This window comes from Nannospalax galili, unplaced genomic scaffold (genome assembly GCF_000622305.1).
Source record: "Nannospalax galili isolate Female #2095 unplaced genomic scaffold, S.galili_v1.0 scaffold243, whole genome shotgun sequence".
NCBI classification, from domain to species: Eukaryota; Metazoa; Chordata; class Mammalia; order Rodentia; family Spalacidae; genus Nannospalax; species Nannospalax galili.
The window spans coordinates 9,150,856-9,178,043 of record NW_008353490.1 but is presented as its reverse complement, the minus strand read 5'-3'; the positions used below and the strand labels follow the sequence as shown (position 1 = coordinate 9,178,043).

Below are 27,188 nucleotides of genomic sequence, written 5' to 3'. Positions count from 1 at the left end.
GGGAGATGAACTCTTCCTTTGATCAAGAACCTATTTCTATAACAACTATATCATTACTACAACACCAACAATCATTTATCATGAGGCAAAGTGACTTAATCACCTCTTAAAGGTCTCATATCCTAATACTGCTACACTGAGGATCAAGTTTCTAGCACATGAAGTCTGGAGACACATTCAATTTAGAGCATCAAGGAAATTATGCACTGTCAATGTACTACAGCTTACACTGAGCAAATTGTAAAAATGTAGCAGGATGTGACAGTACATGAAAACTATAAGAACTGATGCACATAAGTTTTTTATTAAACAAAACAGTCTGAAGATATGAAAAAATATATGACAAAGACAAGGAAGGCAGTACTAGCAAATGATTAGCCTTTTTTTCTGATAAATGCAATAAAATTCAAAAGCTGGCTAAGAAATAGGAAGCCTCACTTCCACTTCTGAATGTGCATCATGACACATAAAGTTAGCCCTGTGTATCCTAGGTGTGGATTCAGCCCAAAAGATCAAGAATCTTCACAAGAAAAATCTAGAAAGTTCTGCAAAGCAAATCTTGAATTTCCATGCTCTAAGTATATAGTGTGTCCATGCACATATGTGTAAGTATACTTGCTGCAGCCTGTCTTCTTTCTCACACATCTTCAGTCTCTCACCAGCAGTTCTTTGGGTATATCTAGTTTTAGTCAACTGTCTCATTCATGTAGTTGGACCTACAACTGGTATGTCCATACTGAACATGTATAGACTTTTCTATCTTATTCCCAAAGTAAAATGTAATACCTATCACAAAGCATTTATATTGAACTATTGTATTTTAAGTAATAGCAAGATAGGTAAAAACATACAGTGGCTGAATGACTCAGTGGTTAAGAGCACTGGCTGTTCTTGCAGAAGACCCTGGTTTGGTTCCCAGGACTCACACAGCAGCTAAAAACTATCAATAACTCTAATTCCAAGAATCCGATGCCCTCTTCTGGCTTCCATGATCATTGCACACATGGGTGCATTTACATACACACAGACAAAACACTCATATACATAAACCAAAAACAAATAGTCTTTTTAAAGCATATGGAAGTGTATGTATAGTTTCTATAGAAATACTGTCATTTTATGGGAGGGACTTGAACAGCCACAGATTTGGGGGAAGAAGAGGTCCTGAACCAATTCCCTAAACATATTGAGGGACGGCTGCATGCTAAGGGATGACCCTCTGTCTGCATTTTATCTTCTCTACCAAGACTGAGAAGCAAAGGTAAAAACATTTTGCCAAGCTTTCTCTCAATATAAAAAGTTTCCAGGGTGCAATTATATGATCGTGGCCTATAAGGAGGATTATCCTAGTTATTTCTCTTGTCAGTGTGGACAAATACCTGATAAGAAGTAACTTAAAAGATGGATTACATTTGTCTCACAGTTTGAGAGGAAACAAGTCTATTACAGAGGAGAAGATCAAAAGTAGGAGCAGCTTGTGACTTCAGCAGCAAGAGCATGAGGGGTAGGACTACATGGCATGGGCAGCAAGGAAACTAAGAAAACAAGTGGAACTAGGCTGGCTACAACTCATAAGTGCTGGCCCTACAGCCCAATTACCCTGTCTAACAACTAGGCCTCATATCTAAAAGGTTTCACCTTCTCTCAAAACAATGCCACCAGCTGGGGAGCAATTATCCGAACATGTAAGTCCATGGGGATGGTTTGGTTAGCTTTCTGTGCTGTGATAAAACACTGACCAAAACCAACTTGCAGGAAGAAAGGATTTATTTCCTCTTATACTTCCAAGATACTGTCTATCTTTTAGGAAAGTCAGGCAAGAACTCAAGGTAGGAACCTTCAGCAGGAGCTGAAGCAGAAACCATGGAGAAATGCCATTTACTGGCTTGCTTCCCCACTTTTCTTATATAGCCCAGGCCCACCTGCCCAAGGATGGCACCATGCATAGGGAGCTGGGCCCTCCCACACCAATTAACAATTAAGAAAATGTCTCACAGATATCACCACAGGCCAATCTGTAGATGCAAATTCCTCAATTGAGGCTCCTTCTGCACAGATGTGTCAAGCTGACAACTGAAGCTAACCAGCACAGAGGACTATGACATTCAAACCAGAGCAAGGATTACTTCACGAAGTCAACCAGGGTACCTGAGCTCATAGTGAGGAAGAACTTCATCAAACGCACAGGAACATGCAGTGAATACTTCACATCTGTACCATACAAAAAGCTACACACAGTTACAGTTTTCAAAAGTCAGCCCCTGTGCCCGCGACAAGCTAATGAAGCAGTAGAAATAGACCTGATGTAAGGCAAACCTCACTGGATGCTGTTATACAAAGATACAATTTGCTATGGCAATCTTAGTGGGGAAAAGGTAAATTCTAACTCCAGATTTTGGGAAGGCTATCTGACCTCACAGCATTACAGGAATAATGGTATCTTGACTGAACTGGCTCAGCAAACTTCCCTAAGTTACTCCATTTTGTTCAGAGCCATTTTAGCAGCAACTTTGCTCCACACCAAAAGGAAAAGGGGGGCAACCTTGGGTCTTGGAAAATTGTCCTAGCCATGAACCATGGAATGTGCTAATTCCAGACATTTTACACCTGGCTAAACTGCTTGTTTTCGCTTCTGTAATCCACTTGCTATCTTGGGTCACCTTGACACAGGGCATAAGACCACCCTTGTTATCATGTTATTGTCTGACCACCCGGTAACTGCTGATTTCAGCTTTCTTACTACACTTGTTATGGCTAGGGAGCTGACTAATTTTAAAATTACAAAGTTGATTGTCAAGTTATATGTCTGTATCATTTGTCCGTATAATGGTTGGTTGTTGATTAATAGATTCAAAGTTCTGCTATGTTGTACAAACCTGATTGGTTCACTAATGTCCTGTTTGAATAATATTTCTGTAATCCTATAAAAACTCCGAACTGATAATCATCAGGACTACTTCTACTCCCGAGATAGATGGCCCGGCCGGTCAAAAAATAAAATTGACCTTGCTACTTTTCTTAAAGTGGTGTTGGTGATTTTTTTTGTGAACTTCATCCTATAACATTGACAATTCTTCTAGATATAAGAAACGTTTTGAAACAGTTTAGAAAAAAAAATCCTTAAGAATCATCATGGGGTAATGAAGAGTGTGCGGTTTCAGGGAGGTTTAAAATGAGAAACTAGGCATTAAGTGAGAGCAGGCTTTTGATGACTGCTTAAAGATTTGGTGCTAGTCCTAGGAATAGGCCTTTATCCATGGAATACAAACTGCTATGCACTAGCAGAACAATTTCAAAGCCTACTACCTAACAGGTTCACAAGTCTCTTCAGGAGAGATGCTCCTAACAAACAGAACTATATAATGTTTCTCTTATTGTCAAAATGATGGGATTGCAACCACTTAGGAACATTTACATTTCTTTATATTCTGTGCCATTTTTCAGTCAAGACTCTAATCTTTACTATACTCTTCTGGGTTTTTTGCTTTGTTTTTCATTTCTTAAAAATATTTTATTGAATTTCTGTGATTTTCATACAATATATTTTGATCATATTTAGATCCACTCCACTATTCACAATTCTCCTTACTACTTCCCACCAATTTAATATAGATTAATGTGTGTGTGTGTGTGTGTGTGTGTGTGTGTGTGTGTGTGTGTGTGTGGCCTATAGAGTCTAATTTGTGTCCTTTAGTATAGGTCCATACACTGAAGCCTGGTTAACCTACTTAGAGTCTCGTCTGTGAAAGAGACTGAGACTGGCTCTCCTCCCAGCAACCATTGGTTGTCAATAGTTTCTCAGGTAGTGTTGGGGTTTCTCACCAACTTCCCCAAGTCTGTGCTAGGGTTTTGTCTGGTTTGAGTTTGCAAGGGACTTGTGCATGTTGTCACAATGCTGTGAGTTCATAAGCAACTGACTAGCTGTCTGGAAAACTATTTCCTTGTGGTTGTCCATCACCTCTGGTTCTTAGAATCTTTCTGCCCCCTCTTCTGCAATGATCCCTGAGTTCTGGAAGGAAGAAGTCTGATATACAGATGTCCTATTCAGGTATAAGCTGTCTGTACCCTCTTATTTTCTGCAACTGGGCCAGTTGTGGGTTTCTTTATCAATCATCAACTGCTGCATAAGGAAGCTTCCCCGGTGAGAACTGAGAGATTCATTAAGCTATACTATATCTATTTAGAAGATAACTAGTATTAGGCTCTCACCTATGCCCTGTGAGTTATCTAGCCTCAAGTTCCTCGAACTGATATCAAATAGGATGGTATGAGCCCCATCCTATTTGATAATCCAGAAAAATCAGGAAACTAATAAACAACAACGGGCAGGGGGAGGGAGGCTTCCTGAAAGGGATGGTAGAATGCAGTGATGTAACAGGGGAAAGAGTAATTATAAAGAAGAGTTAGCCCTTTGTTTCCCTGGGCTGTACAGCCTCCCACTTCCTGGTGCCAGCATCTTTCCTGGGTAAGTCCAGTGGCGCCAACCACACCTTGACTCCCCTGAACTCATTCACCATCCCAGCTCCCAGCTCCCCGACCCCATCTCTCCTCCTGGCCTGGGTACTAGCCCATTTCTTCTCTTGGCACTGCAGACACCGGGGCTGACCTCTGGGCCCAGAGTCCCCACTGCTTCCTGCTCCTTTGCATCCAGACCAACCCAGTTCCTCCCTGAGGTCCCCAGGAAACCTCAGAGGCTGGTCCTGCCACGACCTACTTTTGCTTCCCTGGGCAGCTCAGCCACCAGCTTCCTGGTGCTAGCATCTTTCCTGGTTGGATCTCACAGAACCCACCATGCTTTGACGCCCCCAGCCTCATTCACCCTCCCAGCTCCACTGCCCCATCTCTCCTCATAGCCTGGGTAACTGGCCCATTTCTTGTCTTGGCACCCCAGATCCCTGGGCTGACCTCTTTGCCCAGAATACCCACTGCTTCCTGATCCTTTGAATCCAGACTAACCCAGTTCCTCCCATAGTCCTCAGGAGCCCATGAGGCCTCTTCCAGCACAGACCTCCCTTGGCATCCCTGGGTGGCATAGCCACCAGCTTCCTGGGACCAGCATCTTTCCTGGGCCCTGCTCCCAGGCCAGCCCAGAACCCAAAATTCCTTAGGGCAGCATCTTTCCCGGAGGGGCGCAGACCTTAGGAGAAAGCCTGAGAACATCTGTTCCTTATCTGACTTGGGCGTCTGTGGGAATTCCTGAAGAAGAAAGCAATTTGGCCACTCTAATATAAAATCAAAAGTGAGAACCTGAAGCCTAGACCAACCAGCTTTTCATGTCCAACAAGTAAACCACACAGGCACATAAAGTTTAGAAAAAGGAGCAGACCTAACTCAACAAAAGGGAAGGCTTGAGTCTCACACAAAAATCAGAAACTTCAAAAGAAATCCACATGTCAAAGTCACAGAGAAAAAATAATAGCATGAAAAACCAAAATAATATATCCCCCAACAAGTACCAACAGTCCTCTAGAGGAGTACAATGAGAACCCCTAGAGATAACACAGGACATGGAACTCAAAAGAACAATTATAAACATGATAAAGAACACACAAAGAAAGCAAAGAACTGAAAAAAGATAGGGAAAAACTTCTGAATGAATTCAGCAAAGAGTTAGAAATATTGAAGAATACTCAGGCTGAAATGAAGGAGGAAGTGAAATAGTGTGCTGGATAGCTTTAGTGTCAACTTGACACACCTGGGTTGAGGGAGCCTCAATTGGGCAACTGCCTCTATCGAACTGGCCTGTGACCATGTCTAAGGGGCATCTTCTTGATGAGTGATGTAGGAGGGCCCAGCCCACTGTGGGTGGTACCACCCCTTGGCAGGTGGGTCTGTGTTGCATAAGAAAGCAGGCTGAGCAGGGGCCAGGAAGCAAGCCAGTAAGCAGTGTTCCTCCATGGCCCGTGCTGGAGCTCCTGCCTCCAGGTGCCTGCCATGAGTTCCTACCTTGGGCTCCCTGATGAACTGTGACCTGGGAGATGTAAGATAAATAAACTCCTTCCTCCCCAAGTTGGTATTGGTCAAAGTGTTTTGTCACAGTGATGGAGAAATTCAATAACCCAATTAGAAAGGACAGGACAAAGCCTCACCAATAGGATAAATGAAATGGAAAACAATATCAAGACTGGAAGATAAACTGGACAAATTAGACCACTAAAGCAAAGATTATGAAAAATTTAAAAAAACACAAGAATGGAATGTGCAGGAATTATGTGATATCATAAAGGGACCAAATTTACAAATCATAAGCATACAGGGAGGAGAAGAATCTCAAGATAATGATATGGAACAGATCTTCAACAGGATTGTAGAAGAAAATTTCCCCAAATTTAAAAAAGACATGCCCATACAAATACAGGAAGCATATACAACATGAAATAGACAGGATGAAAAAAGAAACTCTCCATGACACATCACAGTAAAAACACAACATACAGAACAAAGAGACAATCCTGAAAGCTGCAAAAGAAAAACAAGTCACATATAAAGGAAAACCCATCAGGATTACAGCTGACTTTTCAGTGCAAACTATGAAAGCCAGAAGGGACTAGACCAAAGTATTCCCAGTTCTAAATGACCACAGATGCCAACCCAGACAACTATACCCAGCCAAAAATGTCTATTATAGTCAAAGGGGAAAGAAAAATCTTCTGTGACTTAAATAGGCTGAAAGAATTCATGTCCACAAAACAAGCCCTTGAGAGAGTTCTTGAAGCAATACAAAGAGGAACAACTATACCCAAGAGGTTACAGAAAGAAACTCAATGAAGGTATAACTGTGGAAATGCACAGCTACACCAAGAATGTGAACAGAAATAAAAATGACAGGATTCAACACACATTTTTCATTAGTAACTTTATATATCAATGGACTGAACTCCCCAGTCAAAAGACACAGACTAGTTGAATGGATTAAGAAACAAAACCCATCTTTTTGTTGTCTGCAAGAAACTCATCTCACTTTCAAGAACAGGCACTCACCTTAAGGTGAAAGGATGAAAAAATATATACCAAGTGAATGGTACTAAGAAAAAAGCAGGCATTGCAATTCTTATATCTAATAAAATAGACTTTAAACTGAAACTAATCAGAAGAGATAAAGAGGGCCACTTAATTCTGATCAATGGGACAATAGACTAAGAAGGTATTACAATCATGAACATATATTGACCAAACTCTGGCCGGCATCACTCTAATACCAAAGCCAGGTAAAGATACAACCAAAAAAGAAAACTATAGACCCATATATTTAAAAAAAATTTTGAGACAGGGTCTTGACAAATTATCAGACTAAGGTCAAACTTTTCATCCTTTTGCCTTAGCCTCCCAAGTAGTTGGGATTACAGATGTGTATACCCCAGTCCCTGCTACCACTTTCCATCTCACTGTAAATTATCTCAATAGGTACAAGTCAGATGCTATACAGCTCAAACATTTAAAAGATGCAAAGAAGGCCTTTGACAAAATTCAACATGCATTTATGTTCAAAGCCCCGGAGGAATGGACTGGAGGGAACATACCTCCACATGATTAAAGCCATATACAACAAACCCACAGCCAACATCACTCTAAATGGAGAAAAACTGGAAGCATTCCCATTGAAATCAGGAATGAGACAAGGCTGTCCAATACCTCCACTCCTTTTTAACATAGTGCTTGGAACTCTTGCAAAAGCAGTAAGGCAAGAGAAGGAAATGAAAGGAGTAATAATTGGAAAAGATGAGATCAAATTATCCCTTTTTGCAGACGATATGATATTATATCTAAGAGATGCCAAAAACTTCCCAATCAAAACACCAATTCAAATCCCCATGACATTTTTCACAGAATTGGAAAACACTATCCTAAGATTCACATGGAAGCACAAAAGACCAAGGAAAGACAAAGTAACCCTGAGCACTAAGAGCAATGCCAGGGGTATTATTATACCACATTTTAAACTGTATTAAGGAGCTATAGTCATAAAAACAACATGGTACTGCCACAAAAATAGACCCGTAGGTCAATCGAACAAAATGGAAGACCCAAATATGAGTACATGCAATTTCAGCCACTTGATATTTGACAAAGGGGCCAAGAACATTCACTGGAGGAAAGACAGCATGTTCAGCAAATGGTGCTGGCAAAACTGGATCTCCACATGTAGAAGAATGAAACTAAATCCCTATCTTTCACCTTGCACAAACGTCAACTCCAAATGGATCAAAGACCTCAATGTAAAGCCTGAAACTCTGAAACTCTTAGAAGAAAACATCGGCAATAAAAGCAGTTAATTTCACAGACAATGGTTGTTATTTCTGGGTTGGGGGCCTACTGCTCCCCACATCAGGCCGTGCCCCAGTAACTTCCTCTCAGACCCCTGCAAGGTGGGGCCTTTAGGTCCCCACATACATCAAAAGAAACAACCAAGGAAGTAAAGAGAAAACGCACAGAATGGGAGAAAATCTTCACCAGCAACACGTCTGACAGAGGTTTAACATCCAGAATATATAATGAACTCAAAAAATAAAGAATCAAGAAAGGAAGTAACCCAATTAAAAGATGTCTAAGGAGCTGAAGAGAGAGTTCTCAAAAGAAGAATAAAGACAGCTAAGATGTATCTTAAAAGATGTTCAACATCACTAGTAATTAGAGAAATGCAAATTAAAACCACTTTAAGATTTCATCTCACCCCAGCCAGACTAGCCTTAGCCAATTCAAGAGAACAAATGATACCAATGTTGGAGAGGATGTGGGGAAAGGGGAATGCTCATACACTGCTGGGGGGACTGTAATCTTGTACAACCCCCCTGGAAAGCAATGTGGAGAACTCTTAAAAAACTACAAATGAGAGGGCTCCTGGGGACCTCGAGAAGGAACTGGGTCCAGCTGGATGCAAGGCATCAGGAAGCAGGTGTGGCCCCGAGCTGAGAGGATGAACATGAAGCTAGAGAAAATGTAAAAAGAGAGCAAGATGAGGCCTATTGCCTTTCTCTAGAAGCTGACAGAGCAAAGACAGAAGCTCACGAGAGAGAGCTGGCAGAACAGTTTCATTTGGAGCAAATTTGCAAAGAGCAAGAAGAAGAACATGAGGCCATCCAGCTCTCCTTAGAACAAGCCCTGCCTCCAGAGCCAAAGGAAAAAAATGCTGAGTCTGTGAGCAAACTTCGGATTGGACCCCCCAGTGGAGAGTTCCTGGAGTGACGTTTCCTGGCCAGCAATAAACTCCAGATTGTCTTTGATTTCGTAGCTTCCAAAGGATTTCCATGGGATGAGTTCAAGTTACTGAGCACACTTCCTAGGAGCTAGGAAGCTAGACCCCAATAAATCATTATTGGAGGTAAAGTTGTTCCCGCAAGAAACCCTTTTCCTTGAAGCAAAAGAATAAGCAAGACTCAGCAGTGGAACCAGTCACTCCTGATGAGCCAGTGGTACATGTCAAGAGATGGCCTCTTCACCAACCCACCTACATGCTTGTCTCAATTCAATGTCACACTTCTGCTTCTTGCAAGATTGCTGGAAAAAAGTAATAAATATAGCTACTTACCCCCCCCCCAAAAAAAAACTACAAATGAACCTATCATTTGACCCAGTTATACCACTCCTTGGCATATATCCAAAGAACTCATCCTATTGCAGAGACACTTGTACAACCATGTTTGTTGCTGCTCTTTTCACAATAGCTAAGAGATGGAAGCAACCTAAGTGTCCCTCAACTGATGAGTCGATAATGAAAATGTGGTTCATTTATATGATGGAGTTTTACTCAGCAGTAAAGAAAGATGAAATCTGAAATTTGCAGGTAAATGGATGGAAGAATAGTTATACTAAGTGAAGTAACAGACTCAGAGAAAAAAAATGACATATGTTCTCCCTTATATGTGGATCCTAGCACCAAATCCTGATAAGTGAGTATGTATCTAGACATAATTACAGGAACCAGTATAATGAAAAGGAACCAGGGAGATAGAGGAAAAGAAAGAATCTAAAAGAGAAGAACAGTAGGAAATAGGCATTAATAAGGGAGATATGGATAAAAATAGGGTTATTTTAAGGGGAGAGTGGAGGGAAGGTTATACAAAGAACCTAGGTGATAAAGGCAAAGAAGGAGCATAAGAGAGGTGGGACCATAGGAGAGGGGTATTATTAACAGAGAAATGGGAAAAATGGGGGTACTTTAAATGGGGAAACCACGGTGGAAGGGTTCGACAATGCAAGAGATAAATAATGCCTAGCTAATTAAAAAAAATCAGAGGGATCTGTATTAATCGAACAACCTACTGACAAATTATACATACAACTAGCTCAAGGAAAATAATATATGTAGGCAAGGTTTATCTGAGAACATTTGGTCTTTGCCCAAGCTTTATCTACAGGGCACATGGTAATTAAAATTACCAGACTGGTGGAACTAATCTTCTTGGATGTTTAACAGCTATACTTTGAGGCCTATATTAATTTGGTCAGAGGGATATAAAGGACAGTTTTTGCTTCTAGCCTTCCTAGGTCGACTAAGTTTCAAGGGGCTATGAGTATCTCTCAAAATGTCCTGTCACTGTGGTGAGTCACCTGTTCTCTTAAACAAAGAGACCATGGAACCCCACCAAATGAACTTGAACCAGTATCCAGTCTACAAAGAGGAGGGTCAACACAGAGGAATCATTTCCTCCATGTTTCCAAGTGAAGCCAACCATGGTCGAGTAGAACCTTTGACTTATCTTCACATAGGTGGAACTGGTAAAAGAAATGAGCCAGGGGCTCCTCCCAAGCCCATATGACCCCTGAGGAACAGATCCTCAAAGGACCTTAAGAGTAAAAATAAATTGGTTTATCTGGGCCAACTGTATGGTCTTAAATATCCAAAAGGAAAGTATAACTAAATATTAAAGGGGTCAATATAAAATTTTAAGAGTACATATGTATAGCTAAAGGCTACATAACAAGAAACAATGCCAGACAGGAGAGTCCTTCCTTTACTTGTTGGCCAGGGTGGCCCAAGAGGCTCCCAGAGAGGAACCCAGCAAAGAACTGGGAAAATGAAGAGCAGACCCCAATCTTAACTAAAGGAATATTGACAACTGATTGCTGCTAGATGAGGAACAGCTGATTTTCCTAAAACAAAGGACTCTAGATAGGCTGACTAGATTCAGCGATGGACAAGCACTGGGGAATGACTGGGGGTGCTGACAACACAGCGGACAGTAACAGGGATGACAGAGTATGTGGGCTCCAATGGGGTGGAGGGGTAAGGGAGGGTGTCATTTGGGAAGTGAGTATATAGATGAATAAGATTGTTTGGGATGTTCTGTATGATACACACACACACACACACACACAAAATCAACAAAAAAAATGAATTATATTTGAAGAAGCATAAAATTTGCTTCATGTTAATTAGTAGAGGTGAAAAACATTGAAAACAATGAAATCTACCTGATGACTTTATATCCATACTCAGGTGCCAAGGACCCAAGTGTAATCAACTGTCTAGTAATAATCAGATACACAGAGATTAGAGATGCATGTGCAGTTTTTCTGTATGAAAGAGTATATTTTAAAATGAAATGGATATCTTTTTTAAAAGTTGAAAACTCATTCAATTTTATGTCTTATAGGGTTTATACTGAGTTCAATATTGTATAACTGTATTAATTCAACTGTGAACCTAAAAACTTACAGCCACTTTTGAAAGAGATGCATCTTTGCTCTGGAAATTGTTATTGAGTATGTTAAAGCTGTTATGCAATGCTTCTTCTAGTCATGTGGTTATTAAATAAATAATTTTTTAAAAAGAAGGGTTAAATGTGGTGTGGAATGGGAGGGCAGGGCAAAAGAGGGAGTATGAGAAGGGAAAACAAACACTAAAAGCCTTTAAAAAAAAAGTCATATGGAAACCTACCACTATAGAAGCTTCTTAAAAGTATATACACGCAATATCAAAAGAGATTAAAAGGGGACACTTGCAACTGAGGGTATTGCCCCTAGTAAACAAGCTAACAAAATAAAACCCTAATTCTAGGAATGGGACTCCCTCTCTTGAAGCTGTTGACCAGGATTCCCATAGATCCTCAAACAATACTGGCAAATGACCCTGTTCTTTTTTACCCACCAGAACATCACAATAAGACACTGTTGCTGATGACACTGCACCCATGAAATATAGAACAAAGAGAAATTAAGCTGGTACCAATTTCAGAGCGTCCTCTTTACTGGGTAGCATCCATAGTGCTAGGAGGTGCTACACATGCTACTTGAAGAGAAAATTAATTGTTAATCTAACCCAGATGTGAAGCCTGTGAGCCACACAACTGGCTTGGCAAAATATGCCCACTGATGCAATAGTGGCACAAAGGTCATGAGAGTAACCAACCACTTTTCATTTGTTTGTCTTGATAACGGATACTAACTTCTTTTTAAAGCTAGGTAAATACATATAACTTGAAATCTACTATCTTAACCACTTTTACCTTCACAGTTCCGTGGTATTACAAATACATTCACTGTGTTGTGTGGTAATAACTACGAATCATTCATCTTACAAAATTCAAAGTCTCTATTAAAAACCAACTCTTCATCTTCCTGAGCCTGATAGTAACCATCCTATTTCCTAACTGTAAATCTGACTACTCTACATACCTTGTATATGCAGGTTCATAAAGCATTTGTCTTTTGTGAGTTACTTAGTATATTTAAAATAATGTTCTGAGGTTCCATTTATTATGTAGCACATGTCAGAACTTCATTCCTTTTCTGAATCAAATTTTAAGGCTAACCTAATGAGGTAGGTTAGTCATATAAATACAATATAAGTTACAAGTATTTTCTCATAGTTCTTTATATGACTTTTGACATTTCTTACGCTTATTTCTGACATGCAAATTCCTATTATTTTCATCCACACAAATGTATCAACTTTTCAAAAAGATTCTAAGTTTTGGGTCACAGGGGAAAAATCTTGACACAGTTCAAGGTTACTGACAAGATTATACATGTTTTCTTCTCATACTGGCACAATTTCTCTTTTAATTGATTCTTTAACAAACAGGATTTTTTTAGGATAAAATAAACCAGGTCTATTAACTTGATGAAAAATTATCATGTATAAAAATATTAAAAAAGGGGCTGGAGAGATAGCTCCATGGTTAAGAGCACAGGCTGCTCTTAGGACACACATTCAAATCCCAGTACCTACCTACCTGGTAGCTAACAACCTTCTGTAACTCCAGTTCCAGGGGTTCTAACCTGCGTTACATGAGTGCACTTATATATATGCAGGCAATACACTCATACACATAAAATAAAAATAATAAATTTAAAAAAGAAATAAACCAAGAAAAAAATAATTAAAATTTTTATTTCCTAGTAATGTTCTCTTTGATATGCAGATCCAAGCCATATATATATATATATGAACAAAAGCATGTGTGAGTATATTATAATGTTCAAAAAAGAGAACAAGAAAGGGTAATTTTAAAAAGGCATACTACTACTTCTAGGACATTTTAAGATGTATTACTGAAAATTTAGCAGTTTCCCAAACATATATTTGATATTCCTTTCCAATTCAACTCTATTGTGATTAGAAAACATATGAATAGAATTTTTAAAAATATACTGGTTTGTTGGACCTACTTTAATAAATTTCTCATGCGCACATAAGTATATTTTATATCCTACTGTAGCTGATGAGTAACATCTTCTGTAACTGTCAGCTGGATCAACTTCAGAGATAATCTTCAAGTCTATTATGTTTTACTGATTTTTTTTACTTGTGCAATTAATTATTAACAAGAGAACACTGGAATTTCCAGCAATCATTAGGGCTCTGTCTATTTCTTCTTATAGCCCTAACAATTTGCTTCATGCATTTCAAAGTTCTGTTACTAGATGCATAAATGTTTGTGCTTATATATTCTTACAATAAGTAACTCCTCATCATGCTCTGAAACCAACTTTGTGTGATGCTGCCAGAAGCAACTCCAGCTTTACTTAGTGTTAGCCTGTGGCACATTTTTCTATGTTTTTACTTTTAAACTGTGAGTGGTTTCAATGTTTTTTCTTGTCGACACCATATATTGGGATCTTGGTTTTTGTACAGTCTGAGGATCCTTGCCTTCTAATCAAGCACTTGGACCATTTACATTTGAACACAAGTTATTAATAGGTTTCTAAGTTTAAATTCCAAATGCCTGGAACTACTGTGATAGTCTAACTTTTATTTCTAATTCCATATTGCTATAATCAATAAATATACAGAATTTCATTTTTAAAATACACCATGTCCTGTACTATATGTTGTAGAGATCCTTCTATATCTTGCCAGTCACCTTGCACTGCAATGCCAAGAAAGCTTCAGTAGATGGGTGAGTTTTCCCTAATAGTTTCCTAGCACAGAACAGACACAAAACCACTAAAGTGGGATGTGCAGCTCCATCCTGGCACCCTCAGTGTCAGGACTAAGAACTGTTGAAGTGTTCCTCTACCTTAGAGTTTTTCTTTGTTTGGTTTTGGAGGATTTTTATTAAAAATTTTGTTTCCCACTACCTTCCCATGTCTTCTTTATACACACTACATAGGTTCTTTCAGGTCATTATGATGTAGTATTTTCTTGATCCAGATAAAGAGGGAATTCCATTCCTATGATAGGAGCTGGAATCTGTTCTCAGTTCACACAAGTCACTTCCTATCACACATTACAAGTCATCTTCTATGAATTTAGTATCACTCTTTGAGTGTTAGCGTGGGGCTGACTCTCCTAAGTGTCACGTGGCTATTTCGGAAAGGCCAATTTTGTCTTTTTCTTCAGCACTATGCCCCCCTCCTTTTTTGTTTTTTTGTTTGTTTGTTTTTGGTATTTTTGAGACAAGTTTTCCCTGGAGCCACAGCTGGCCTGGAACTGGCAATGGAGACCAGACTGGCCTTATGTTTGCCTCCCAAGTGCAGAGATTAAAGGTGTGTGTCACCACGCCTGGCTACTATGGCCCTTTTATAAGGGTGCCAACTTTGCTTCACGTGTCCCCAAATGGTCATCTCTGACTTTTTCCTGAAGTCCCATGGTAATTAGAGAGCTGCTGTTGATGGAATCAAACTAAAGCCCCCAGGTTGAAGTGGAGTCCCCCAGACCAAAGCAAAGAAAAATATTCCGGAAGCTGTACAAGGAAGTAAAATATAAAATAATTCTAAACTGCTGAGAAAAAAAACTGACCTTTTCATGCTCTCTGCACCGGTTGCTGGAAATCCCCTGAATTCCCCCTCCCGTCTTTGCTTCTTGGCTCAGTAATCGCTTATGGTTTTTGGCTTTTAAAAGGGGCTTGTAATCTGTGCTCAACACTTCTGCTCCCTGAGCTAGAAGTCCGTCTGCGCAAACGTAATAAAACCCTCATGCTTGTTGCATCTTCTGGTCTGAGGACTGAGTTATTGGGGAGCGGCCTCCTGTGGACGTTGGGTACCCCAAACTGGGGTTACAACACTCTCACCATATCCATAGAGGCCACGTGACCCTATCTAGAGAAGGGGGCCTTCTCCTCTGGAGCAGTGCCTCTATGACATCAGTGTCACAGGACAACTTCCATTCTTCTGCACCACTCTATCTCTGGCATTAGTTCTACTACTTTGGATTTTATCCCACTTTAGGAAACAAAGTGTGAGGCACTGTCTACCCCATGTTTATGCATGTGATAAGAAAGTACTGAGCTACAGGTGACCCTATCCACTTTCATCATTGGCAGGTATGGTGGTGGAAGGCTGTAAGAACATAAACAAGGTTAGGTTGCCATGACTATGCTGAAAAAACAAGGAATCTAAAGTAAGCCTTTAAAACTCACCAACATTACTATTTTTCTTTTAAGTTTCCTTCAGTGGAACTGGCTACCCTTCCATTCCAATTATCTCTATACACCATGGCATACCCCTCCCTCCAGAGTTCTGAACAGCCTGCCCTTACTCTTTGACATAGATGTACTGCAAATATCTGCCTAGCAAGTATCTCCAATGTTTAGGAACTCATAAGCTACAAACCAGGAAGGAAAGAGAAAGAAAAGGTAAGAGAAAAAAAGAAAACAGTATTCCAAATTCTTAATAGGGGTTAAATTAATATCTCTTCTAATTTATTGTATTAAAAAGCAGTTATTAACAGTTTTTCTCATATGCTAAATTGTCCTTTATGAGAACATGGAGTTTTTTGGCAATAAATATTTTTGTAAAAACACAAAGATTGTAGAGCATCATGTGAGCATGTTTTCTTCTATGTTTCCCTGGGTATCTTAGCACAGGGCTCTGTAGCACACATATAAACAGCTACAAAGTGATGCCTCTCTCCTCTGTGGACTCTGAGCATCTAACAGGTGTCTTCAATTCACATTCCCATAGCCTGTGCACTAACTGTCAAATAATTTAGCATCTGTAAATACTTTTGGAAATGACAATGATCATTAGACAAATCTCACATATGACCAAAAGTAAAACAAAGATAATCAACCATGCTGCAATTAATAACAACCTACAGTCATATATTAAAATCCCTTATTATGAGCCCGGTGTGGTGGCGCACACCTTTAATCTCAGCACTTGGGAGGCAGAGGCAGGCGGATCTCTGTGAATTCGAGGCCAACCTGGTATACATAGTGAGTTTCAGGACAACTGAGGCTACAGGGAGACCTTGTCTCAAAAAGACAAAAAAAAAAAAAATCCCTTCTTATGAAGCACTTATAAGAGTCATAGCTGTTAAGAAGTGAATTCTTCTAATCTTAGTAGTCATAGGCAAGTGGGCTTCAAGCTTTACCAAATCTCTATAACATCAAGAAGTACGCAAAATAAGACATACACACACAGGTAAAAGAATGTATAAATGCACACACACACACACACACACACACACACACACATAATAAGCAGCTAGAAATGATGGGAACATCACAGTGCATCAACTATTATCCAAAGTCAAAGCTGAATTAGCTACATCACATCACTTTACTGACTCATATTATGGGAGCAAAAACTCAACAATAGCACGTGCTAAAAATGAGCAAATCTGTACTGAATGTACCCCAAAGACATACATGTGGCATGAAAACATCTAAGAGCTGGACACATTCTCCAGCCTTTCTTTCCCCTTATGCATCAGAGATTCTATGCGAATCTGTTCTAGATTGAATTGCCTTCTCAAAACAAAAGCACATAAATAATGAGTATTTTTATAACAAATGAAAGAATTAACTTACCCTGGTAAACGTTCCTTCAAAACTATGAATATCCAATTGTGGCTTCTGAGCATAAACATAAGCACTAATAGAAAAAAGGTCCTGAAATACAGAAAATTAAAATTAACATCAATGTTATAACTTAATAAACTATTTTGAGGTACTTTAGTTATGAATTAAAATTTTCATTCATAATATGCCAGAAGTAACTCTTGATTGCCTTAGTTTCTGAATTCTGGCACCATGACCCAGAATAGAAGGTAACTAAAGAAACAGTGATTGTCTTCACTCTCCTTGTGGCCACTGTGTCTGAACCTCTTCGGAGAAGCAAGCAAAAACAGCAGCCTGGGGCTGCCCATAGGATTCTTCCTGTAAGGGTGGAGCCCAAATGTTACTAAACAGGGCTCCATGGAAGACACTATCACAAGGGCCAAATTCAAGAAAGGACAACAAAAAGTGACTCCAGATTATGTAAGCACTGCTCCCAGGGTGACTCCCACACAAGCTCTGAAGCCAAGAACAGTTACAAGAGCTCAAGCCCCACAGACACCTGCCAGCAGAAATCACCATGGCAGAAAGACAGTACCATCTAGGCGGCCTTCCAAATTTGTGAGCATATTCAACTGTGAAAGCTAATTCCTCAACATTCCAGAGCTCAGTAAGCATGGAGTCCAGGCCTCCAGTTCCCAGAGAACAGGCTGAACAAAGGGTAGAGTGAGGTTCAGCACACTAGCTTCTCACAGCAGAGCTGTTATTACAGTTCACACTACAGGGGAACTATGAACAACTTATGTGCAAGTTAATTAAGTAAAGCTAGTTTACAGAAAAAATAGGTTGTATAATAACTCAAGATTTATGACAACACAACCAGAATGTTTAATAAGCTGCCAAAAGAGTCTATGAGCAAAGCAAGGCTGAAAATTATTTCAAAACACAAAAAGCGATTTTCAAAACAAAACTTTCATACCACAGACTACCTTTTGATACAGGAAAATAAAGAACAAGCGTTGCGACCACCCTCATTTCTGCATGCACACGAACGTTTATAAGGGGGCATTTCATTTAGTATATTAGACATCAAATGACTGAATAATGGCACAATAATGAGAATGTCATTCGAAGCTTTCATGATAATTTAAAAATCATTCTGAAGTTTTCAATAATGTAGGAAAGCCTCCGCTATTAGGTCAAGGGCAACATTTGTTCACATTACTTAAAGGTCATTAAAATACATCCTTAATCATAACATGTGTTTCATTACAAATAAAATTGCCTTTTGTTCAATAAAACTAATTAAATGTAAATGGTATTGTTTACTACTATATGGATCTTTTGAAATAAATCAGCAAGTCATGATTTATTGAAAATTACTGGGGCCTCATGGTTGTTAATAAATTTACTTGATCACAAAAGCCAGAAATATATTTCCCAAATGTCTACAGTGCCTGAAAACTATGCATTCAACAAGGCAGCAGAAAGCAGAAACCACATATGGTACTGCAGCGCAACTGGGCACCCAGACACAGGGCTCCCCCAAACTCAGTGCTCTGACCATGTTAAGGGTTCTGGGAATACAGAGCAAAGGTTACTACTGGTGATTTCCTGAGTTCAAGAAAAGGTGAACAGAGATTCACCTACCCTGTATCACAATGCCAGGAGCTGAGGTGACACAACTAGCAATGCGACACAAAATACCCTAAATTCATCATTCAGAGACAGGAGTTTTATGGCCAGTGTGAGTTATGGAATGATAATCTGAACTACCTTGCCTGTGTCCACAATGAAATTAGAGCTTCCTTCTCTATTAAAAGAATCCATACATGATATCCAATTTTATGAGGAAACAATTTAAAATGGATTAATAGACAAAACATTCAGTTAAGCTTCCTTCTTTTCTAGGAAATATTCTTTTCAGTTTTAAGATCAGATAAAAAAATTAAAATGTTTTCATTAACTGCACATCTATTTCACTCAAATAGTTACTCACACTTCCTATCAAAGCTTATTAGTCACAAAAATTTGAAAGTAGCATGATATGAAAAAGAAGATATGAAGATATGATATGAAAAGAAGGAGAGAACATCCTCCTCATACTGAACATAATAAAACATGACTTCCTATGACCAAAACAAAGAACTCACTCCATTACAAATAGAAAATAGCATACTAAAATTTTTGTTATTTTACTAGAATATAATTGATAAACACATTTAAAGTGTAAAACAAAATGTTCTGGTATACATATACATCTACGCTCACCATCACAATCAAGATATACAACACTCCTATTACCTCAAATATCCCTATCCATACTGCAGCCTTCTCCAACCCTCATCCACCTCTACCTTCACCTCCACTCTCCTCCATTTCTACCACCCACCATCTCTCTCCTCTACCTCCATCTCCTTCACATCCACCTCTTTCACCCCCACCCTCCTTCCCCTTTACCTCCACCCTCCTCAACTGTTGATTTGCTCTTCCACAATTGTTTAAGTTAAATTACAAACAGCATATTCTCATTTGTTTGGCTAAATTTGGATTTTCTTTCAAATTATTTTTACAAGCATTTTATTCTGTACTTTCTTTTTATTATTTTTAGTAAAATCTATCACAAAATTATTTAGTGTGGCATTTCTTAAGCTTTCTACTGCTAACATGCCCATGGTTAGAAGACAGAGAGAGTGGAACTATATAACCCACTTGTAACAGTTTAAAAAGAAAATCCTTTTCAGTTTTCTAAGGACACATCAGAGAAAGAAATAAAGGTACATGGAAGAAATATGTAAGCAAGAGCAGTACTAACCCAGTCATCAGTTGAAATTATAACAGAAAGTCAACATAGGTTGTAGCTGCCCAATGATAATACTCATTTTTTAATTTCTTTTTTACAATTATTCACTGTTTGTATGTGTGTATGTGTGGGGGTCAGTAGGATCTCTCTATCCACCATATAGATTTTACAGACTGAGCTCAAGTCATAAGGCTTGGTAGCAAAAGCCCTTACTTGCTGATCCATCTCTCCAGCCCAAATTTATTCATTTTAACAAACGGCATGAAAGAGCACAAGAAGGCAGATGTCTTATATGTGAGATAATGGCATAACTTTATTCTTTAACATAAAATAAATAATAAATAAATAGAGTGTAAAACATTGGGGAGTGGGATCAGTGTGGGAAAGAGCTGAGAAGAAAGGAAATAATAGAGGGACCTGGGCTGTCGAGAGGCATGACTGCACTCTGGTCAAAGTGGACAGTAGGAAAAGAGCTGCTTGGCCCTCACACTAAAGCTTTCAGGTGGCTGACAGAATGAGTGATATGCTGGGACTTCTTCATCTGTAGCTGTCTGTGTATCCAAGGATTAGCAGGGAATATTTCAATAATTGTAACTTTATAAATGCTAATGACCCTTTGACTCCACCTAACAGGCTCTTGATAAATAAGAGCTGGCAGGAAGATAGCCTTAGGGTACAACAGGAGGAAAAAATAAAGATCAATGTAAAGGAAAACATAGTGGTGCTGACCCAATAGAATTTAACACATTTATATGGCAAAAGATATAATAAAGATAGCAGCTTAAAAAAGATTGGGGGGCTGGAGAGATGGCTCAGTGGTTAAGAGCACTGGCTAGGTTCAAAACACCCACACAGCAGCTAACAATTGGAACTCCAGTTCTAACCTCTTCTGACCTCCACAGGCAATGCAGAACACGGGTGCACTTATATGCATACAGGCAATATACTCATACACATAAAATTTATATACATATATATATATATATAGCAGACTGGGGGAACTCATCTGCAACATACACTGGACCAAGGTATAGAAGGTAGAGAGAACAGGAGAGTATTCTCATGTGAATGAGGAGAACTGAAAACTGTATAGCCATTTGAGAGCAATTTTAAATTTGTAGAAAAAGTTGTTTAGGGAATAGTACTGGTACAACTGATTCATAGGGTTTAGCCATTTAATTTTGATTTCTCATTCAGAAATTAACTCCATAATTAATGTTGGTGTGAAGTTCCCAGAACATAGCTCTACCTGTGTTAATGATTCTGTAAGGGCAGACTGAGTGATTAGAACTTCTGATCTTCGAGTGGCTCCCAACTAATGTGGCAGGTTCAGAGCCAAATTATCCTGGGTTATCTTTAACCCCTTAATAACCATTCACTGCTCACTTAACAGTGCCTGTTAAGTTCTGTGACTATTGGGTAAATCCTTTTGGAATCTACTTAACGACTCCCTAGCCTAGCTTCACCAACCCAAAATTAAGAATGTTATCAAGTAACATCTGAGGCCTGTAACAGTGATTTCCCATTTTCTCCGTAACCTGCCTACATGGTCTTTACATCAATATATTTTTTTAAGTGTCTTGATTTATGACCCCCCTTTTTTTCTATCACTAAAAAAAATAAAAATAAAAATTCCTCTTGCTTCAGTCTTTAGACAGGTGAGATTACAGGCCTGCACTACCAAACCTGTCTAAATTTTTTTAAATGAAACCTATATAAAGTATAAAATATGCTAGGCATGATGGTTGTATGCCTAGAATCCTTAGAATTTGGGAGACTAAAGTGGGGATATCTCAAAGTTAAAGCCAGCCTAAGCCACATAGTGAAACTACCTCAGAAAAGAGATGATCAAAAAAATTTAAAACACTTGTGAAGTCTTATATAAAAGGTGATGCAAAACAACACACTGTTGAATAAATGTTCTACTGGAAAAACAGCACATATAGCATACTATCCTACAGCGTAAGTATGTGAAAAGGGGAAAGGGAAAGGAGGAACACTCACTTCCAGGGAGGTGAATGGCTATTAAGGGGTTAAAGATAACACAAGACAATTTGGCCCTGAATTTGCAACATTAGTTGGGAGATGCTTCACAATTATAGAAGTTCTAACATGAATGGCAGCTAGTGCTGAGAGATAAATTAGGAAACATTTTTCCCCCATTATATTGCTTAGGCATTATTTTCAAAGCATATATTACTAATAAAGTCAGAGAAAAAAATGTTTTTCATCTATTTTTCTGAGTGAATACATCCTAAGAGACAGGACTGGGGAGCATTTGAGACAGGAGGAAAGTAGAGCTCAAGCCCTCTGGCCTGGGCAAGTTCAGTTTTCTTGCAGGTATATTCCTTTTGACAAGCCAAGCTTCAAGAAACAAATGCCTATTTTCAATTTAGATACAATTAGCAACAGCATGTATCTTGTTTAGTCCACGGGGTACTTACTTCTCATTAAAAATTAATGAACTTCTCTAAGCAATATTGAATGAACTAGTATGAGATCTGCTCCCTCACTGAAAACAACTGGAAAAATTGATAAAATACATGAAGCAGCCACTTTCAGACAGGGACACAGTAACCCCTGGGAGCACAGACATACAGCCCTGTGCCCCTTGCCAACCCATTCCTGTGTTAGGAAGCAGCAATTCAAAGGACAGGAGAGAAAAGCAAGCAAAGAAGGCAGGTCTCTGGGACACTGCAGAGCTCAGGGAACTGTGACATCCGAAATAGCAGCTGCTGAGAAAGACCTGGGAAGATAAAGAACTACAGAAATCTGCAGAGGGCTCCAGTGGCATCCATTACACACAGAACCATGTAAGCACACAGGGTAGAAGCTCACCTGGCCAGGAACATCTATTATCCTCTAAACTGCACCATTCTTAGAGCCTACAGAGCTAGGAGATTGACTTACCAGAGCTGAGAGGTACCTTTGAACAACCAAGGAGTTCAGTAGATTGGGAAAGACCCTTAGAAGGACCATGTCCAAGCAGGGCATTAAACTACCATTATAGCACAGAAGATCCTAAACCACTCTAAAACATTTAGGAATGAGCCCTGACATGATGCACTGGTTAGTTTTTGTCAGCCTGATACAAACCTAGCAGTGTCTGGGGAAAGAGGATCTCAAATGAACAATAAGCTCAATCAAATTAGCCTGTGGCCACTTTGAAGCATTTTCTTAATTGCTAATTGACATAAGAGGGCCCAGCCCACTGTAGGAGGTGCCTGGGCTATAAACAAAGGTAGCTGAGGAAGCCAGGAGGAGTGAGCCAGTAAGCAGCTATTTCTCTGTGGCCTCTGCTTCAATTACTATCTCCAGATTCCTACCTTGAATTTCTGCTTTAGTTTTCCTCAGTGATGGACTGTAAAGTATAATACGAAATAAACCCTTTTCTCCCAAGTTAACACTTTGTCATAATGCTGTACCACCACAACAAAAAGCAAACTAATACTCCAGAACAAACTGATACACAAGGTTTTAAACTAAGAATGTAGATAAGAGGCCTGGAAAGAAGAAAAAATTCTCCAACACTGAATTAATTTTCATAATATCCAGCATCAAATTAAAAAAGAATCAGCAGACATACAAAGAAGCAGAAACATATAAGCTGTACAAGAAGAAAAAAAATTTTCAAATTTATTTTTATTTTATGTGTATGTCTTATGTCTGCATGTGTGTAAGTGCAACCTGTGTTGTGAAGCATCCAAGAAGGACAGAAGAGGGTGCTGAATGCCCTGGAGCTGGAGCTACAGACAGTTTTTAGCCACCATGTAGGTGTTGGAATTTGAACCCAAGTCTTCTGCAAGAATAGACAGTGCTCTTAACTGCTGAGCCATCTCTCCAGCCCCGAGAAAAAAATTTAAATACAGACACATCCCAAAATGATAGAGATGATGAAATTACTAACTACAAAATTAACTATCATGAGCTGCTGAAAAGATTCAATTGGCTCCACATCTAGTAAGGTATTTCATTCATAATTACTTTCCAGAAAAGTAAACTCTAGGATCAGATATTTTCAAAGGTGAATTTGCTCAATATATAAAAAAGCAGTTACTACCTGGGCATGGTGGCACATGCCTGCAGTCCCAGCACTTGGGAGGCAGAGGCAGGCGGATCTCTGTGAGTTCAAGGCCAGCCTGGTCTAAAAAATGGTTTCCAGGAAAGGGGGGGGTAGGGGGAGACCCTTTTTAAAAAAAAAAAAAAAAAAAAAAAAAAAAAAGCAGTTACTTATTTTATAACTATTTAAAAAAATGCAAGAAGATTCCACAAATTGTTTTATGAGGCCAGCAAATCCCTTGACATCAAAGAAAAGACTCTAAACAAAACCAGTACAGAACAAAATCTTTCAATACACAAACCAAAAATCTCCAAAACAACCAACCAAAATCCTAGGAAACCATACACAAATCAAATACTGCAATACATGAAAAAGATACTCCGTGTGACAAAGTAGGGCTTTTCCCACTCTGTAGGTGGCATGACAAGAAAGCAGGTGCAAAGTCATCAATGTAATGTACTAATATAATAAAGAAGAAAAAAACATAGAATCATCTCCATAGAGATGAAAAATGCAATACCATTTGTTGCCTCTGAGTAAACTAGACTAGGGAAACTTTCTCAACCTCATCTATGAAGAACTGAGCACAATTGCTACACAGAGAACAGAACGCATCCCCTACCTTCAGACTGCAGGCAGGATGGGGATGAGTTGTCTCACCACTTGTTTGGCGGTGGCGGCGGCGGGGGGGGGGGGTCTGTGTGTACAAATGTGGAGTTCTGAGGTCAAGACTGAATGTTGTTCCTCAGGAGATGCCCACCCTGTTTTTTTATATTGGGATTCTCAGTTGAGTCCCAGGGATCTTCCTGTATCTACCTCTCCAGTACTGGGATTATAAGTGCACGCCACCATGGCTAGGTTTTTAAATGGGCACTGGGGATTAAATGCAAGTCTCCATGCTTGCGTGGCAACTTTACCAACTAGGCTATATCCTCAAGTTCCTAGTCTCACCACTTCTACTTAATGACGATTAGAACCAGTTGAATATTGCAAATGAAGAACCATGGTTACATATACAGATTATACAATAGAGACCCAAGTGTTCTCTGTATGATATGACATAACTGCATGGACAGAACATTAGAGGAATTCTCCATCAACACCCCTAAAAAGATATGAACAGCCATTTCACCAGGGAGGATATCCAGATGACAATCACATAAAATAAGGATGAGCAGTATGAGTCATTACAGAAATGCACATTGAAATCAATCAATCTCAACCTAATTGAGATCTTTTTCTTCCGTATTTATGTTAAGATAATCTCTAGTAATTGTGTAGCTAATTACTATGTTTTGGTATAACTCAGTGATAATTTAAGACAAAATATATGAAACTATAAGATCATTCTATCCTATAATACTATTTTTAAGAATTTGTAGGAAGGAAAAATTCTTGCTGTTTAGATGTCTCTCGATGTTTGTATTTTTAAAACTAAATAAAGTAGGAGTTTCTGTCCTGCTCCAAACATGATTAAGATAGCACAGAAGCTGGCTGATCAGTTGAGAAAGGTGATTCCCCAGCTCAGGATTAGAAGCTACAGCACATGGTACAAATACAGAATGGACTCATTTTCTGGTACAAGATGAAAGAATGTATTTATCAGTTTTGAGGGGGCAATGGGATCAAAAGAAGGAGATAACAGTGACTGTGTGACAATATGTTATCATGTGGTAATGAATACATGGACAAAGAAGGAAGAAGGAACCCTGGCTAGGTTCCATCTGGTTTGGGGAAAGATAGAAAACATAAAAGCAACGAAATCTTAACTTAGAAACTACCTTAAATATAAGCAACACTAAAATGCCCAAATAAGCAAATTATGCCAGGTTCTAAGCACATCAAATATATTTAACTTCTAGAGAGTCCAACACAGAAGAGGAAGCTCCTGCTGTCCATGGCAGTCATAAGCTGTGCAGTACAGCTGCTTCCTCACCTAACACAGTCAAATGAAGAGCAACGTTGCCTCCAGCAGCTGTTCTCCTTCTCCGGACAACACTGCTTGGTTTAAAGGTCACTCTTAAACAATCTCCATCTTTCTTTGGTTCACACAATGATACCATTTCATGTAAGATAAAGTTTCTTATTTTCAGGTTGGTGCTATACATAAAGTAACACAAAATAAACACCAAATGGTTGTAATTGTGGTTTGTTTGTTTGTTTGTTTTAAGGGGTAGAGGAGAAAGAGAAAAAAAGAAAAACAAGTGCACCAGCCTAAGGGATTATTGCCATCTGAGAGGTGCTTTAGAAATCACTAAAATCACAAAAATCCAGGTTTCTGCTCTCTCTACTCTGTCCCTGAAGCTTCCCAAGGTATAAACAAACACACAGCAACTACCAACTCAAAGTTTCTTCTCCTGGAGAAAGAAGAGAGAAACTTTGAATTGGTAGTTGTTGAGTGTTTACACCTTGGGAAGCATAAGATAATAGCAGCACCTACCTTCTCCAAATCAAACAAGTCTTCTGTCCTTGTAAGGAAAAGCTGCAGACAAAAGACTGAGCTCAAAGACTCGGTTAAATAAAGGTCTGAATTCTGGTCTCCCAGAGCAATAACCTTAACTTGCTATTAAGAAAGCAAACCAGATTCACCCTTCCATCTCCGCCGCTGTTCTCTGCTCCTGGTTTGGGCCCTGCGCCATTCCTGGTCGTGGGTCCCCAGACACCTGGGGAACTGGTGCTGCTTCCTGATCCTTTTCGCCCAGGCCAGCTTAGTGCCTACCTTGGGCCCCAGGAGCACTGCTTCCATGCGACCTGGCCCTGCCCTCACCTCTCCCAGCTTCCCGGACCTGCACCACTGGCTAACGCTCCTGGCCCACTCTCCCACCCTCAGGCCTCTCTTGGGGTAAGTCTACCTGCAGCCCTCCACACCTTGACTACCCTTCCATCTCCACCGCTGTTCTCTACTCCCGCTCACCCTTCCATCTCCCCCACTGTTCTCTACTCCTAGCTTGGGCCCTGTGCCATTCCTAGTCTTGGGGCCCCAGACACCTGGGGAGCCACTGCTGATTCCTGACCCTGTTCACCCCCACCGGCTTGGTGCCTTCCTTGGGCCCCAGGAGTACTGCCTCTGGACCCGGCCCGGCCCTCACCTCTCTCTGCTGCCCTGGTCCTGCAACACCCGCCAGCCTCTTTCTGGGGCTGACAGCCTCTTTCTGGGGCT

The 27,188-nt window shown here is 39.6% G+C and overlaps 1 protein-coding gene across 6 annotated transcripts in view; it reads right to left on the bottom strand.

The window, feature by feature from the left end:
• Positions 1-27,188, bottom strand: part of Atp9b (ATPase phospholipid transporting 9B (putative)) — a 318,516-nt gene that overhangs the window by 169,675 nt on the left and 121,653 nt on the right. For 5 of the 6 annotated variants that reach the window (XM_017802611.1, XM_017802610.2, XM_017802609.2 and 2 more), the window contains one exon: positions 17,199-17,279. The exons of the other annotated variant lie outside the window; for it this stretch is intronic. In XM_017802611.1, coding sequence (XP_017658100.1) covers positions 17,199-17,279 — 81 coding nt within the window. The remainder of the gene's footprint in view (positions 1-17,198; positions 17,280-27,188) is intronic. 6 annotated transcript variants of the gene reach the window in all.